Genomic DNA, 15569 nt, shown 5'->3' with positions numbered 1-15569 from the left:
TTAACTTTGCTGTCCCAGAGCCTGACCTCTGCTTTCTGCACTGTTCCAGGTGAATGATGTCAATTTTGAGAACATGAGCAACGACGATGCAGTTCGGGTTCTACGGGAAATAGTCTCCAAACCAGGGTGAGCACATTGCAAAACCTCCTGCTATTTATCCTCCATGTGCAGTTGCTGGAATGGGGCAAACCTCAGAGAAAGCAGCATTTTGATCTCCATTGGGAACCAGCATTTTGATCTCCATTAGGAACCAGCATGACTGTTCCCAGCCCTGAACTTCTCAGTGTGCTGATGAATAGGTGAGACTGGTCTCAATGCGCCAGCCAAAACCAACACAAATGAGGAGCTGCCTGGTTTCAGCAGCACTATTTCTTTACCTGATGAGCATTTTAGTATCTCAAGAGCTGATCATTCCAACAGATTTCACCCACAAGTGCTCATCACCTGTGCAAAACCAGAAGCATCCTGATACTGGTTCATACAGGAAATATTTCAACGAGCATCTCAAAAACATTCTCAGAATGTGCTTGGCAGCTGTTGGACAGGAATAAGTTTGCTTCAAATAGTTCTTGTAGCTGTTCCAACTCTGCAGGAAAGTTAAGAGTCATCCTTACCTGTTTTCCCTCTTCCTAGACCCATCAGCCTAACAGTAGCCAAATGCTGGGACCCAACTCCCAGGAGTTATTTCACCATCCCCAGGGGTGAGTACACATTTGGGCTCATTGCTGGGTTCCTGTGGAGCCCTCAAGGTCTAGAATATTTTCACCTATTTTGGCATCCAACACATTCCCATTCCCTACAAGTTCAGTTCTTTTAAGTTTGCTTTTGGTTTGGGAGGCAGGGGTTTAAGTCCCTTTCTGAGACTCCAGTGCCCACTGAATTCCTGGGAGTTTTTCTTTTGATTCACATGGATTTGAATCAAACTTTTAACCTTTTCAAGGATATATCCTCATGATCTTGACCTTTCAGTTGATAGGAAGTTTGGAGGATAACCATGCAGAAGTGTTAGAAAGTCTCATTTTGTCACGTGCACTTCCTGGAATTTAAACTGATACTTTTAAAATTTGAAGCAAACAGCAAAGAGATAATTATAATTAATATTGAAATACATATTAATATATAATAGGTAATATTAATAGAATATTGAAATATATTTCTGTTAATAGATAATATTGAAATGATCTCATTTAACAACTTGTGGCTTAATAAACTTTTCAGTAGCAATGCTCATGTGACAGGTACAGCTGCCTCCTGCTGGTGAGGGCTGAGCTTGTGATGGTGAGACCAGTTTGTTCCCAGTAAGGGCTGACCCAGTCTGAAGATGAGGATGGCATTGCCCTTTGAAATTAATGCAATAGAAAATGATCTCGTTTTACAACTTGTGGCTTACAGTAACTTGTGACTTAACAAGTTTTACAACTTGTGGCTTTTCAGTAGCCAGAAAAGATCTGTGCTCATGTGACAGACACAGCTGGCTCCTGCTAAGGGCTGTGGTTGTGATGGTGAGACCAGTTTGTTCCCAGTCTGAAGATGAGGATGGCACTGTCCTCTGAAATTAATGCAGTAGAAAATGATCTTGTTTTAACAAGATCTCGTTTTAACGTTAAAACACAAGTTAAAACTCGTGACTTAATAACACAGTTGCCTCCTGCTGGTGAGGGCTGAGATCGTGACGGTGAGCCCAGTTTGTTCCCAGTAAGGGCTGAGCTCATGACAGTGAGCCCAGTTTGTTCCCAGTAAGGGCTGAGCTCATGACGGTGAGCCCAGTTTGTTCCCAGTAAGGGCTGAGCTCATGATGATGAGCCCAGTTTGTTCCCAGTAAGGGCTGAGCTCATGATGGTGAGCCCAGTTTGTTCCCAGTATGGGCTGAGCCCAGTTTGTCCCCGTCTGAAGCTGAGGATGGCACTGCCCTTTGACATGAACGCCCCAGCCTGATGCAGACTGGGGGCAAAGCCCTTGGGAAAACCAGCCCGACCCAAAGCAAACCCCCTGGGACTGTGAAGGTGTTGGGGCTGTGAAGGTGTTGGGACTGTGAAGGTGTTGGGGCTGTGAAGGTGTTGGGGCTGTGAAGGTGTTGGGGCTGTGAAGGTGTTGGGGCTGTGAAGGTGTTGGGGCTGTGAAGGTGTTGGGGCTGTGAAGGTGTTGGGGCTCTGAAGGTGTTGGGGCTCTGAAGGTGTTGGGGCTCTGAAGGTGTTGGGGCTCTGAAGGTGTTGGGGCTCTGAAGGTGTTGGTGCCTCGTGTGACCCCCTCATGTCTCTCTCTCCCCGCAGCTGAGCCGGTGCGGCCGATCGACCCCGCGGCCTGGATCTCTCATACCACGGCCATGACGGGAGCGTACCCCCGTTACGGTATGAGCCCCTCCATGAGCATCACCACATCTACCAGCTCCTCACTAACAAGCTCAATTCCCGAGTCGGAAAGTAAGTCACCCTGAGGCCAGCCCAGGGCAGGGGGGTGCCCGGGGCCTGGTGGGCCCCAACCCCGCCACGAGCACCATGAGAGCGGCAGCCACCACACCACACCCAGCCCCTGAATGCTTTGCCTTGCACTTGGGATTCCTGTGGGGAGCAGAAAAACCTTTTTTTTATTTTTTCCCTTTAAAGGTTAACAAAGTGTTCGGTCAGGGTTCACCCTCAGGAAGGAGTAGCTCGTGGTCCCTTTTGAAAGGTCCCCGTTTTAAAGATACGAGTCGGGCCCCCGGCTTCGCCCCCTCAGGGGAGTGGGAGAGCTCCCTCCTTACATTTGGCTGTTTTTCAATAAATTTAAATAACTTTAATAAATTTAAATGTATTTAATAAATTGAAATATCTTTAATAAATTTAAATGTCTTTAATAAATTTAACTATCTTTAATAAATTGCAATAACTTTAATAAATTGAAATATCTTTAATAAATTTAAATATCTTTAACAAATTGAAATAACTTTGATAAATTGAAATAACTTTGATAAATTGAAAGAACTTTAATAAATTGAAAGAACTTTAATAAATTGAAATGGCTTTAATAAATTTAAGTATTTACTAAGGTTTTAAATAAATTTAAAGAAGTTCCTTCAGATAGATGTCGCTGGTTAATAACGTTAGTAGTGTGCCATTTAGGAAATCTTCCCCTGATGTTCCCATGGCCTTGTTTCATACTTTTTTTATACTTTTAGAATGTATTGAACAAGGAAAAAACAAGTTCAGTGTCCTATGTGAAATTATTATGGTTAGAGCTCAACTTTCTTTCCTGATTTGTGTGTGGCAGTCTCTAAACTAAGTCATATCCACGTGACCAAGAAACTGCCACGGTGCCTTATGTTGGAAATATTTGTTTGAGGAATATTAACTCCCCCTTTGTTTTACTCAAAACCACACTTTGAGGATTTTGAAGACCAATGTTGGTGTTGGTTATAAAATGTCTCAGGTTTTATAAGCTCATATTTCCTGCAATAAAAGGGAAGGGGTTTTTTGGAGGTGTGGTAGCTCAGTGCCAATAGATCTCAGGCAGCAGCACTGAGGGGAAATACATCTGCAGCAGAAAGCAAGTGAACCCCTTCCCTGGTGGCTGCTTTGTCCTGAGATGTGTTTTCAGCCTTACAGGTACTACAGATTGCTGGAATCAAATGTATCTGCTGGTTGCTGTCAAACAAGAGTCTGTGCTCAGCATTCCTCTTGATCCATGTATTCTGTGCCTTGATTATGGTGCTGTGATTGGGAAGTGGGGAACAGCCACCCTCTCAATCATACGTTGAAAATAAAGGTATTTGGGAGCAGAACCACGTTCCTGGAGACAGCTTCTCATTTCTGTGCCAATGGCTTCCAGTGTTTCCTTTCTGGAGTGCAGGGAAACATGGAGTACCCCCTGAGCTTTCTTGTGGCCTTCTGCTCTCCAGCCTTCCCTCAGCCCAGCCCTGTGACCTGCCCCAAACAGGGCAGCAGCACCTCAGGACCCCAGGCACAGAGAGCACCTCTGTGAACATCCCACAGTTCACTGAGTTCTCTCCAAAGCTGGGAGCATTTTAGATGCCTCTTAGAATTTTCCTTAGTTGTCCAGCAACTAGAACTTAGAAAAAAACACTGATGACCATTTGGCCAGTGTTGTTCTTTATGTGCAGGTCTCCAAGAAAATACAATTTATTGCTCCCCACATACTTTACTCGAATGTTAGTTTGTTGGGTTTTGATTTTTTTTTCCCCAAATGAACATGTTGCTTTTTGCCACTAACCAAACTAACTTAAAGCAAAAGCAAAATTTGAGTGTTTATTCAGAGTTTGTAAGTATTGAAGCTGCATGCAATAGCTGCTCTGAGGTATTTTCATGCCTATTGGCAGTGCATGTATGGAAAGAAGCATTTTCAGTTTTCATTGTTTCACGCTTGCTGTACCTTCTGTCAAAATTCTGGGTGGCTGGAAAAGGACAAAATTGGTTCCCTGGTGCTTTTGAAAGGTGGGTGATACGGGGAGAAGGGAGGGGAGAGGAGGGTTTCTGAATTCCTGCTGGAGAAGGGTCTGGACTGCAAACACAGACACATCCAACATGAATTTTCTGGGGCTGGAAGATGGGACAGGAAGGAGGAATGGGTGCTGTATCCAAAAATAGTTATGTATGACAGGATAAGTGAGTTCTGCACAGAACACAGGGAAGCTGGTGGATTCCTGGACCCAGATTCACCCTCTGGGCAGGCAAGGAATTTCTAAAGGAATTTGATTCCTGCAGTAGGAACCTCAGTTCAGCAGGGTCAGTGTCAGCCCTGTTATTCTGATTTTACTATAAAAATCCATCAGGACAGTGTGAAGCCTCTGAGGATCCAGCTCTGCCCTTGGGAGTGTGAAATGGGAATGGAGCAGGGATGGTTGTGGAGGCATTTGGGAGCTTTTTTTAAAAGTGTTCTACAGGAAAGATGCAGGGCAAAGTAGTTCTGGGTGGAGTGACTTGTTCACTTGTAAGGCTCCAACACCAGGATCCTGGGAAGTGTTTTTTTGAAGGAAACCACTTGCCTTTCTCCTGATGATGGAAGATTTCTTTTCTAATTTCAACTCTCCCCGAGAATGGTGATGTCCAAGTCTTAAAAAAGGAAAAAAAGAGGATATTGATTGAGGCAGGGTTGTCCTCCTCCTCCATGCAGATGGTTTATTTCTGAGAGTTAACCCAGAAGTTAAAGAACAAGCGGAAAAAAACCTTGTCCCACAGAGTTCTGCACTGATCCCTTGGTGGGAAGGGCTGTTCATGGCAAAGTGAAATGGAAGGGGAGGGTCACAGGACTCTCTGGATTTCCTTTCCTGCCAATCTCAGTGTGAATTCCAGAGCTGATTTCCCTGGAATGGGAAATGCAGGCACGTGGGGGCTGAGCATTTCAGTGACTAAACTGGTGGCACAGAGCACAAAACTTGAAGAATTGGTACAAATGCTGTAATTTATGCCACGGATGAGGGTGCATTTGGGAACCTTTGTGTCTTTCTTTTTTTTTTTTTTTTGCATCTGTTGGTAAAACTGTGTCTTTGTTTCATCCAAATGGGGAGCTGAGAAGGTCTTTTCAGACTCAGTTCATTTCAAAGCAGCCTGTAACCTCTCTTCCTTTTAGAATTAGAAGAATCTCCCTTAACTGTGAAGAGTGACATGGCTACTATTGTCAAGGTTATGCAGCTCCCAGACTCAGGCCTTGAAATTCGGGACAGGATGTGGTTAAAAATCACCATCTCCAATGCAGTGATAGGTAAGCAGATCCCAGGAATGCTGGGGGGAAAAAATCAGTGACTTTATGGCAATAAATTCAAGAAACTACCTTTAGATGAACTTTTTATTTTTCTGCCTGTGACCTCTTAAATTCCCTTGACTTGCTATTTATGAGCAGCTCTGAGTGTGACAGGAAATAATTAATAACTCTTGTTTGAGCCTGGACAGCCAAAACTGCTGCATGTTTCTCATGCTCACACAGAGCCTGGGTCTTAATCCTTGGTTTTATATCTCAGATGCTCAGGTGGCTCTAGCAATCTGCCCAAGCTCAGCAGAGCAACAGTCCTTGGGATTCCAGTTCCAGCCTTAAATAAAGCATCTTAATTAGTTTTAAAATTACCACTGCTAGTCTCTACCTGTGGCCTGAGCTGTGCTAACGTTTAGTCAGTCTAGGCTGCAGTTACTTTTTGCTGAGAAAGGCATTGGAACACAGGTCTTTTGACAACCTGACATCTGCCTCTTGAGGAGGATGGCTCTCCCTGTCACTTCTTGTCTGGAAATGCTGTGTGATTTTCGTGAAAGAGTTGCACAATGTGTGTAAATGAGATTTTCTGTGCGTGTATTTGGTGTCGCCGTTCACGTGGTGGATCAGTTTGGCTCAGATGATCCCGTGTCTCCTCTCCCTGTTGTCATTTCAGGAGCAGATGTGGTTGACTGGCTTTACACACACGTGGAAGGCTTCAAAGACCGGCGGGAGGCGAGGAAATACGCCAGCAGCATGTTAAAACACGGCTACCTCAGGCACACTGTGAACAAAATCACCTTCTCAGAGCAGTGCTACTACGTCTTTGGAGACCTCTGTGGCAGTAAGTTCCCCTCTGGGAAGGGCAGAGCTGTGTGTGTGTGTCCCTCGTGCTCACAGGATGCACAGAGGTGTGTCCTCAACTTCCTTTCCATGGAGGGTGGCAGAGCACTGCAGCAGCTGCCCAAGGAGGGTGTGGAGTTGACAAGGTCAAAGATTGGACTGGATGATCTCAGAGGTCTTTTCCAACCCGGCTGATTCTGTGATTCTGAGTCTCCCTCTCTGGAGACGTTCCAGACCCACCTGGATGTGTTCCTGTGTCACCTGCTCCAGGTGACCCCGCCCTGGGCAGATGATCTGCAACCCTTCCAACCCTGGATGTTCTGGGATTCTGTGAGTCCTGGGGGGTTTCACAACTGGCTGTTCCAGAACAGGTCATTCATAGTCTGAAGTTGTGGGACAAGTGGTCGATGCCTCCTCAGACCAGGAATTAGAGCACTTGGAAGAGAAGGGTGAACTCAAGTAGTGGCGTTGCACTGAGGCTCAGGCAGGCAGGATTTACTTCTGGTGATGCCACAGGCCTGCCACTCCATTTCCAAGCTGTAAAATTCTCCCCTGCCAGGTGAGAGCAGAGTCTTCACCCTTTCTCTCTTTTCCAGACCTGGCTGCACTGAACCTCAACAACGGTTCCAGCGGCGCCTCGGATCAGGACACCCTCGCTCCGCTCCCACATCCTGCTGCTCCCTGGCCATTAGGCCAAGGATACCCCTACCAGTATCCTCTGCCCCCTCCGTGTTTTCCACCAGCATACCAAGACCCAGGCTTTAGCTATGGCAGTGGCAGTGCAGGGAGCCAGCAAAGTGAAGGTAGGGTGGTAAATCCGGGTTTTATTTCCGTGCCTGTCATTATCCCGATCCATTTGCTTGCCTTCCTTCGTTCTGTCTGTGCCTGTCCTGTGGTTTTGTTTGCTACCTGCATGGGTTTTGTGCAACAGCACTTGATCAGAGGTGTGTGTGTCTGTGGTGGAGTGGGCTTTCAGCTCTGTATGGGAACTGCCAGCCTTGTTTTATCCCAGTCAGGAATTGCCAGCGCTGGGGCTGATAATGTTGGAAATGAGGCCATTTCTTTGCTGATGGAACAGGGATTAGAACAAGGTGCTCTTGGCTTTCACTTCAGTACTCAGCACAAAAGGAAAATCGCATTCTTGGCTTGTGTGAGATACACAAGAGGGAGGTGGCCAGCCAGAGGTTTACAGGGCTGAAACACTGCTCACAGGGAGGAGAGTCCCTTCTGTCATATGTGACAGGGAAAAAAAGAGAATACTGCATGGATTAAAGACCTGACCTCCTCCTTTCCTGCCCTAGCATAATTTTGTGGTTCATCCTTAACCTTAGTAAACAAAAATTACGTATTTTCCACTGTAAAGATATTATTTTTTAATTTCTTTTTTAAAAAAAAAAAATCACTTCCAGAGTGAGTTTTGCTTTTGGAAACGCTGCCAGTAAAGAAAGGGTGAGGTTTCTCTGTGTTTTTATGGTGAACATCCAATAACTGGGAGGTAACTTATCCCTGTTTGCCACAGGCAGTTAGATCTTACAAAAACTGCACAAATAATTTCGTAACAGGAGCTTCCTCACAAGATTTGAGCACTGTGGCTTCTCACCTTATCTCAGAATAAGAATTTCTGCTGTGAGGAAGCTCACAGTGGTATCCAGAGGCTTTAGAACTGATTGCACTGCAAAGAACGTTGGGGGTGCTTTTTGGCAGCTGATTCTGTGGGCAGCAGGAATTTGTTCTGCTGCTGGAATAGGAAAGGAATGGTGTTTTATCCATGCTGGGTCCCCTGGCTATAGAGAGCCTCACAAAAGGTGCCAAGGTGTTTGATTTTTGAAAGGTTTCGACGCTTTTCCTTGTTCTTCTTTTGGAAACTACACTTCTTGTGTTGTTTCTTGGCTTGTAACTGTTATTCCCTTGTTTTGTCCTGAGCAAGCATTAGACTGAAGGATTCCTAGAGGAATGGCTGACTCTAGGGGATTGGTAAGCTTCAAATGCCTCCATAACAAATCCACAGCATGACCATTTAGACTCTCGTGACCCAGATGTTTAGCTGTATTTTTATTTATTTTATTATCGTTTTGATTTTTATTTTCTTTTGGATTGTCTTGGACGCTCGACCTGTCTCAGTGCACGGCAGTGCAGTAGTGTGACATTGGCATATCAACCTGTGTGGCCCCTGTGTGACTGTGCTGCAGCAGCTCAGAGGAGGTGGCACCACGTCCCTCACTGTCAGGTGTCACCAGGCTCCCCACTGCTCCTCATAAAATAAGCAAATAGTCCCTGCTCCTGGTTTATGAGTCTGATGTGCAGGGACACAGGGCTGTGTTGGTCACTATCAGGGTGGAATATTAGAGTTGGGTTTCTTGTGAACCCTCTCCTTTATCAGCAGGGTTACATCCTAACAACCAGCAAACAGCACTTCAGAGTCCCAGGCTCAGAACACTAATAACTTAAAGCCCAGTGATTTTGTAGCCCGTGTTTTCCATCTCTGGCACTCTACAGGGAATGTTACACACCAGGCCAGTCTGCTTTCCCATCTCCTGTGTCAACAGGAGCAAGCAGAAGGTCACCTGTAGTTCACAATCATTCTGATTCTTCCATTTCAGTGGCTCAGTTGGACTCAAAAGCTGGTCCCCTCTTCTGCTGGCTGGGGATCTTTTTTTGGAGAATTTTGCACTAAGGTGGCATGAACTTAATGAGATGGTCCTTGGGTTGATTTGTTGGGTTTTTTTAAAAAAATAATTCCATTGGGACTGTGTCCCGACATCATCCCAGCCTGTCTCTCTTGGGAACAGAGCAAGACCTTCAACTTTCATCTAAAATCAATTCTGAAGTTCAGTGAAGTTTGTATGTAGCAACAACTCAGCTGACAGTCCAGTGGCAATACTTTTTTCCCGAACTGATTTAGTGGCCTCTTCTGGGAACATCCTGCATGTTACTGGTAACATGCAGGATAACTGTTCAACAGGTAACTGTTGTTTAAAGAATTCTCCAACATCAGAACACTTGTAGCGGTGAATTTGAAAAGAATCTCCCCACTGAAGCCAACAAAACCTCAGAGATTTGACCCTGGGTGCGAGTGTGCCCAGTGAGACCAAGGATGACAGAGAAGGCAAAGGAGTTTCTTTTGGAAAAGGTAGAAGGTACCAAAGCAGAGACAGTTACAGACTGAACCTCATTTGCTTGAGTCTCACCCCAAATCCTGCTCCTCCTCGCTGGGACGGGTGGGTTCCAGCCAGGAGCTGTTCTTTAGCTGCTGCTTTCACTGTGCGAGCTCTGAGGTGTCTCCGTGTCCCTGTGCATGGCACAACCCTGTCAGCTTCGTCCCACTGCCCCTCATTGCCAAACCCCATGAGCCACCACCGGCACGCTCAGCCCTCGCCGCGGCCGTCGGTCCCGCGCGGATCCGCCGCGGGAGCCTGGAGCGGACGACGACGGGCTAACTTTCCTTCTCTCTGCTCGCTTTTTTTTCCCCCCCTCGTGGGGTTGCAGGAAGCAAAAGCAGCGGCTCGAACCGGAGCACCAGCGAGAACAGCAGGCGAGCTGTGGGCAGGGAGAAGGACCGCAAGTCGGGGGGCAGCGGCAGCGAGTCGGAGCACACGGCGCGGAGCGGCGGCAGCACCGCGCGCCGGGACCGGCCCGCCAGCCAGCTCAGCCACCGCAGCCACGGCTCCGCCGCCCACAGCGACAGAAGCCACCACAGCCACCACTCCTACGGGGGGCCCCCGGGGGTGCCCCCGCTCTACAGCCTCCCCAAGCTGGGCTCCAAAGTCTACGGGACCAGCGGCCCCCCCGGAGGGCCTCCCGTGCGGGAACTGAGCGCGGTCCCCCCGGAGCTCACCGGGAGCCGCCAGTCCTTCCAGAAGGCCATGGGCAACCCTTGTGAGTTCTTCGTAGACATCATGTGAGAGGAAGTGCCTTCAGACTCTGCCTGGGTTGGGGTGGGGAGGGAGGGGGTGGGTTGGTTTTTTTTTTGGGGGTGGTTTGTTGTCGAACACTTAATGGAAGAGACTTGGCTGGTCTTGCATGTCACACCTTCCTGTTTGCAAAGTGTGTTGCAGTAAAAAAAAAAGAGAAATATATCAAGAAAACGGAGCGAAAAATACAAAAAAAAAAAAAATTCCCTCCGCAAAAATGAACAGAAAAAAAAAAATCTCCTGGGATTGTTAAATATCAGCAAACCGATGGCATCTTTTCTTTATCCTTTTTTTTTCCCTCCCCCCTCCTCTTGTTTTGGATTGTGAATGGCTGGTGTATATTCACATCTTAATGAGCTTTGGTCATTGTGGCACCTGCTTCGATGCAACTGGTGTATCTTTTTGGTTGATTCAAGGACTCTTATTTCACACGACTTCTAAATTCCCGATATTGCATAGGAGCACTTTTATTTTTCCCTGCCTTTTTTTTTTTTTCTCTTACAAGGAAAAAAAACGACCCTTGGCTGGTATCTGTGATACTGCCTTGGAGTGCTGTTTCTTGGATGCAGCCATAGCACTGAGCAGACATTGCACCCACAAGTGTACAGACAGCACGTGCTTGGAAAGGAGCAGGATCAACCCAAGTGGAAAACAAAGTTGTGGCTACCTTCTGCTGACTAGGGAGTATAAATCAACCTTTCTTTCTTTTTTTTTTCTTTTTTTTTTTTTGTTGTTTTTTTGGATGTTATTCTATCAAGGGAGTGCTGGAGTCTTGCTACTGTATGTGCTCATTGTGCAGAACTTGTCAAGTTGTTTCCTTCAGTACCACAATAGTGACTTTGTAGCTGCAGTCGGTTCCTGGGCATTCCAGTCCCACCCCTGCTGACAGATGTGGCTGTTCCTGCTGGATGTGCACTTGCTTGGAGAAGTTATTTCCACAGAAATAGGACAGCTGCTGCTGTGCAGTTCTGTTAGTGTAGCTGCAGCTTTTCCCTTTCCAAGGGGATATTCATCCCATTCCAGCTAAATCCTGGCTCCCACTGGGACGTGGCTCTTCACTTTGGTTTCATTTTGATACCTGTTGTTCTGTCCTTTGTTTTGGAGCAGTATCTTTCTCTTTTTGTTGAAATGGAAACCTGGAGCTGTCTAATCCCACTTGCAGTCCCAGGGCAACGTTTCTGAGCACAGACAGGGGCTGGCTGTTGGCAGAGAGGTGTGAGGGTGTTTTGAGAGCAGATCCCAAATGGTACAGTGAACAAATCCTTACACCTGACACCAAGTGGGACCCTCTCTGCTGAGGAGACCTGACTGAAGCAACTGCTGTTGTACATGCCCAAGGTTTCATTTCTGTGTGGTTCCTGCTCTGAGGCTGTGAACACTTGATAAATCAAGTTCAGGAGCCTCCAGTGGTGGGTAAGGAGCTTTTTTTTAGGGTGTCAGAAGGAGGGTATGGTGAGAGCACACCCACACTCTGTCACGGTGCCTCATGTGATGGGACACACGTGGGGAGCTGCAGCCACTTAGTGGCATTTGGCCACGGGGCCATGCCTCAGTTGAATCCTCCTTTCTGAGGTGCCTGCTGCTGGCAGGTTTTAGGACAGGTGCTTTAAGATCAGTCTTGACTGTATATAAGCATTTTTTTCACTGGTAAGAAGCTGCTTTTTGGTTCGTCCCGTGCTCTGTGGGTAGCGTGAACGCCCGAGATGAAGGCCAAAAGAGAACATCTTCCTCAGGATACACACACAGTTCCATGTCCATTTGTCACCCTCTTCAAACATTTTGGGTGTTGTTCATCCTGATAGATTTTTCACTTCTTTCCCTGTTCCAGCTCTGTGTGCAAACACATCCCTTTGTCAGAGCCACAGTAACGATTCCAGCCAAAGCTCCAAACGTCTGTGTTAACTGGAGACTCGAGTCTCTCCTTCAAAAGGGAACCAGGCATTTGGGAAACTCTGTGTCACTCAGACTAGGTACTCCCCTTCCTGGCCTTCTAAACTAGTTTTCTTTACAGAAACCTCCCAAAAAGCTGCCTAATGTCTCTGAAAGCAGTGCTTTCATCATCATCCATCCCATGGGCTGGCATGGATTGCCACGTGGCAGGTGGCTCCTCCAAAAGAGTGGCACTACCTAGAGCTTGACTGTGCAAACAGTACCTTTCTTTTCCTTTCCTCCTCCCAGTTCCACAGCAAAGATGCTTACCCTAACCTGGTAACCTATTCTGAAAGATTGACATTGAAAGCAATGAAGTAAATCAGGGTAAAATAATGGTGTAATTCTGCTGTGTCTCCAGGAGACACTGTTAAGGAGTCTGTGACTTTACTGACAATCACTAGTGGTTCTACTTTTAAATTAATTTAAAACTTTTCTGGTCTATATATTGATTTTTCTGGCCCACTCTGTCTTAAGGCAGAACTTGGAGGGCTGGAGGAAAAGACTCTCATTTTAATATTTCCAAAAGGGATTAAAGCTGGGGGCTGAGCTTTCACCCGTGGAAGAAACGTGTTTTATTTCCTTATGTCTTTCCAAGAGTTGCAGTTTACACACCTGCTGGGTTGTTTTTTGTATGTTTTTTTTTTGTTTGTTTTTTTGGTCTTGTTGTTAATGCTGTTGGCAGAAACTGTTCTGTGTCTTGCTGGTCTTTGCTGCTATGTTGAAATGACTGTGTTATAAACTTGTGTGTTCGTGGGTCACTCTGGAATGAGGCTGCAAATCCATAACCCAGGTGTGGGAAAGCATTAGTCTGCTGAGGAATTCAGGCTGAAGCAGCTTCACCCACAACAGGCATCCACTGCTCTGGGTGTGCTGGTCCTTGAGGAACCTGCTGTTTGCAGGGAGAGCAGGAGGGTGGAGATGCCCCTGTGTGGACAGTGCAATACGTGATGGCCACTGTGTGTAAAACAAACCCCTGATCCCCCCCCTGTAGTGTCCAGTGGAGAGGGTGGAGTGAGTGGAAGGTCAGGCCTGAATCTTTGCTAGATTTTCACAAGAGACAGGAGATTTCCCAGATCCCATCCTTGGCTTTCAGTGCATGCTCATGTGTCTTTCCACCAAGGGGGGCCTCGGGACCTGCCTGTGCCAGTGTCTCCTGTTGGGCACAGCATTCCCTGCTGTGCCAGGTGGAAGGAAGTTTGCAGGCTGGAGTGGTGCAGATCCATCTGTTTTCTCTCACCAGGGCCTCAGATTTATCCCTGATTTAATGTCAGTGACTGGGCTCCAACTCCAGCGAGGGGTTTGCTGTGCAGGGCATTGAAACAACCTCAAATCAGGAGCCTTCAGTGGCTGACATTTTTATTCTGGGAGTGAGACCCGCGACTGAGCTTAAGGCTCACACGTCCCTGCCAACAGATTTAACAGCAGGTTTGTCTGGAGGATCATGGAAAATGATGAGGAAACAGTTTGGGATGACATCTCCTCCCCAAAGGAGGCAGGATCTGTAGGGGGAGTGTATCCACCCGGTATATTAACTCTGAGGAGTTTTTGGCAAATAAGTCTTAAAAGCACTGCTATTGTCTTTTACCTCCTATTAATAAATCTCCTTTTTCCAAGGTAACAGTCCCCTGGACACTTTATCCAAAGGTTTATTGGATGGCAAGCAATGATGCACAGACATTGACTTTTGCTATTATTTTTGTTCTCTTCAAATGGGCAGTCCCCTCCTGAGACTTGACAGCTCATGAGTTGATGTAATTGTTTTTGTTTTTTGCATTTAACTGGATTGTAATAAGATTGACTTAAAATTATTAATTCTAATCAGTGATTAGAAATACATGTAAAGAATTTTATGTACAGTAGAGGAACAAAGTTACATGATTTTAAATAATGAAAATCCAGACTATCACCTATCCTAGAATTGGTTCTACTCAAAGAGTGACCTCTTATTAGCATGGACTGCACTGTTCCTGTTAAATGTCTATTGCATAATTGAATTCTTTTTTGTAGATATTGTATTAAAACCCAAGTGTCTGTATAGTTAATATATAGCTGCTTATGTGTAAATGCTATTTTAAACACTAAAAAGCTTTTAATTTTATGTGATAACCTCGGTGTACGTCTTCAGTTCTTTGCACTGTTGCATTTTATCTTTTAGTCATTTATTGATGAAATGCTGGTTGAATCTTCCTCTTATTTTTTTTCCCCCCATGTCACACTGAAGTTTTGTCCTCTCAAGAAGATTCAGGAGGTGCTGGTAGGCAGGGGGGAGTTTTGTGAGGGCTCCAGAGAGCTGGAGGAAAAACCCCTGTTCCCCAGACATGAGCTGGAACAAGTTGTCCTACCTGCAGCCCCAGAACTTGAATGTGCTGCTAAAGCCCATCAGTGTATTCAGCTGTTCCATGGGAATATTCCCCATTTCTGGACTCTCCAAGGTAGGATCATTAGGACACCACTTTACTCTCTGGTAAGCATTAAACCACAGGCTGTTTGTCATGTATTACCAGGCTCCCTGCAGGGTCTGAGGGGTTCAGTTGGACTCAAGTGATTTAAAAGTCTTTTCCATCCTAAATCATTCCATATACAAAGGACAACCCCAGCTTGAGGAGGCAGATTCCCTCTTCCCAGCTGGCAGAGATCAGAGAGCAAAGGGAGGGTCAAACACTGTTTAAATACCACAAATTTTAGCCAGCATTTCCCAGTGAGGTGAATATCAAACGAGCAGAATTTAGGTGAATATTAAATCGTCCAAATTCAGGTGAATATTGAATGATCAGAATTTTGGACATGTTCTTGCAGCCTTTCTCTGCAGGGCCTGATGGGCCCCAGTTGACCCAGAGTGAGTTGTCTGCAGGTGACTGGAGCTGGTTGAAAAGTCTCATCAGCTGCTTTTCCCTCCCTCCCTCTTCCCCTGAAAGAAAACTCAGCCTGTCACGGCTCTGGCTGTGATCAGAGTTGGCTTTCTGGCTGCTGCCAATGGAGGTAAATGGATTTTTTTTTTCCTTCTCTATTTCTGGAATGATGATGATCAAAAGCTACTTAAGGCTTCTGTGCTATGGAATCACAGCCCTGGAGCAAGGAATACTGAGAGGCTCAGGTGCAACAACATCTTCATGAAGACTTGCTGCAGGCTCCAGGAGTAAGGACTCCAGGCTTCAGGTCAGAGTTTTGGTATTTTTAATCACACTGAGGAGTATTTCTGTATGCAGG

At 46.2% G+C, this 15569-nt stretch overlaps 1 protein-coding gene across 2 annotated transcripts in view; it reads left to right on the top strand.

Annotated features, from left to right (window-relative positions):
- Positions 1 to 14468, top strand: part of DVL1 (dishevelled segment polarity protein 1) — a 72204-nt gene extending 57736 nt beyond the window's left edge. The window contains exons 9-15 of one of the 2 annotated variants that reach the window (XM_032709039.1): positions 50 to 126; positions 634 to 701; positions 2271 to 2420; positions 5563 to 5694; positions 6353 to 6520; positions 7116 to 7322; positions 10006 to 14468. In XM_032709039.1, coding sequence (XP_032564930.1) covers positions 50 to 126; positions 634 to 701; positions 2271 to 2420; positions 5563 to 5694; positions 6353 to 6520; positions 7116 to 7322; positions 10006 to 10421 — 1218 coding nt within the window. In that variant the 3' untranslated portion in view covers positions 10422 to 14468. The remainder of the gene's footprint in view (positions 1 to 49; positions 127 to 633; positions 702 to 2270; positions 2421 to 5562; positions 5695 to 6352; positions 6521 to 7115; positions 7323 to 10005) is intronic. The other variant, XM_032709040.1, reaches the window with a different exon arrangement.
- The last annotated feature ends 1101 nt before the right edge of the window (positions 14469 to 15569 follow it).

This window comes from Chiroxiphia lanceolata, chromosome 22 (genome assembly GCF_009829145.1).
Source record: "Chiroxiphia lanceolata isolate bChiLan1 chromosome 22, bChiLan1.pri, whole genome shotgun sequence".
In the NCBI taxonomy this organism is placed as follows: domain Eukaryota; kingdom Metazoa; phylum Chordata; class Aves; order Passeriformes; family Pipridae; genus Chiroxiphia; species Chiroxiphia lanceolata.
This window is presented reverse-complemented; position numbering and strand designations above follow the sequence as displayed.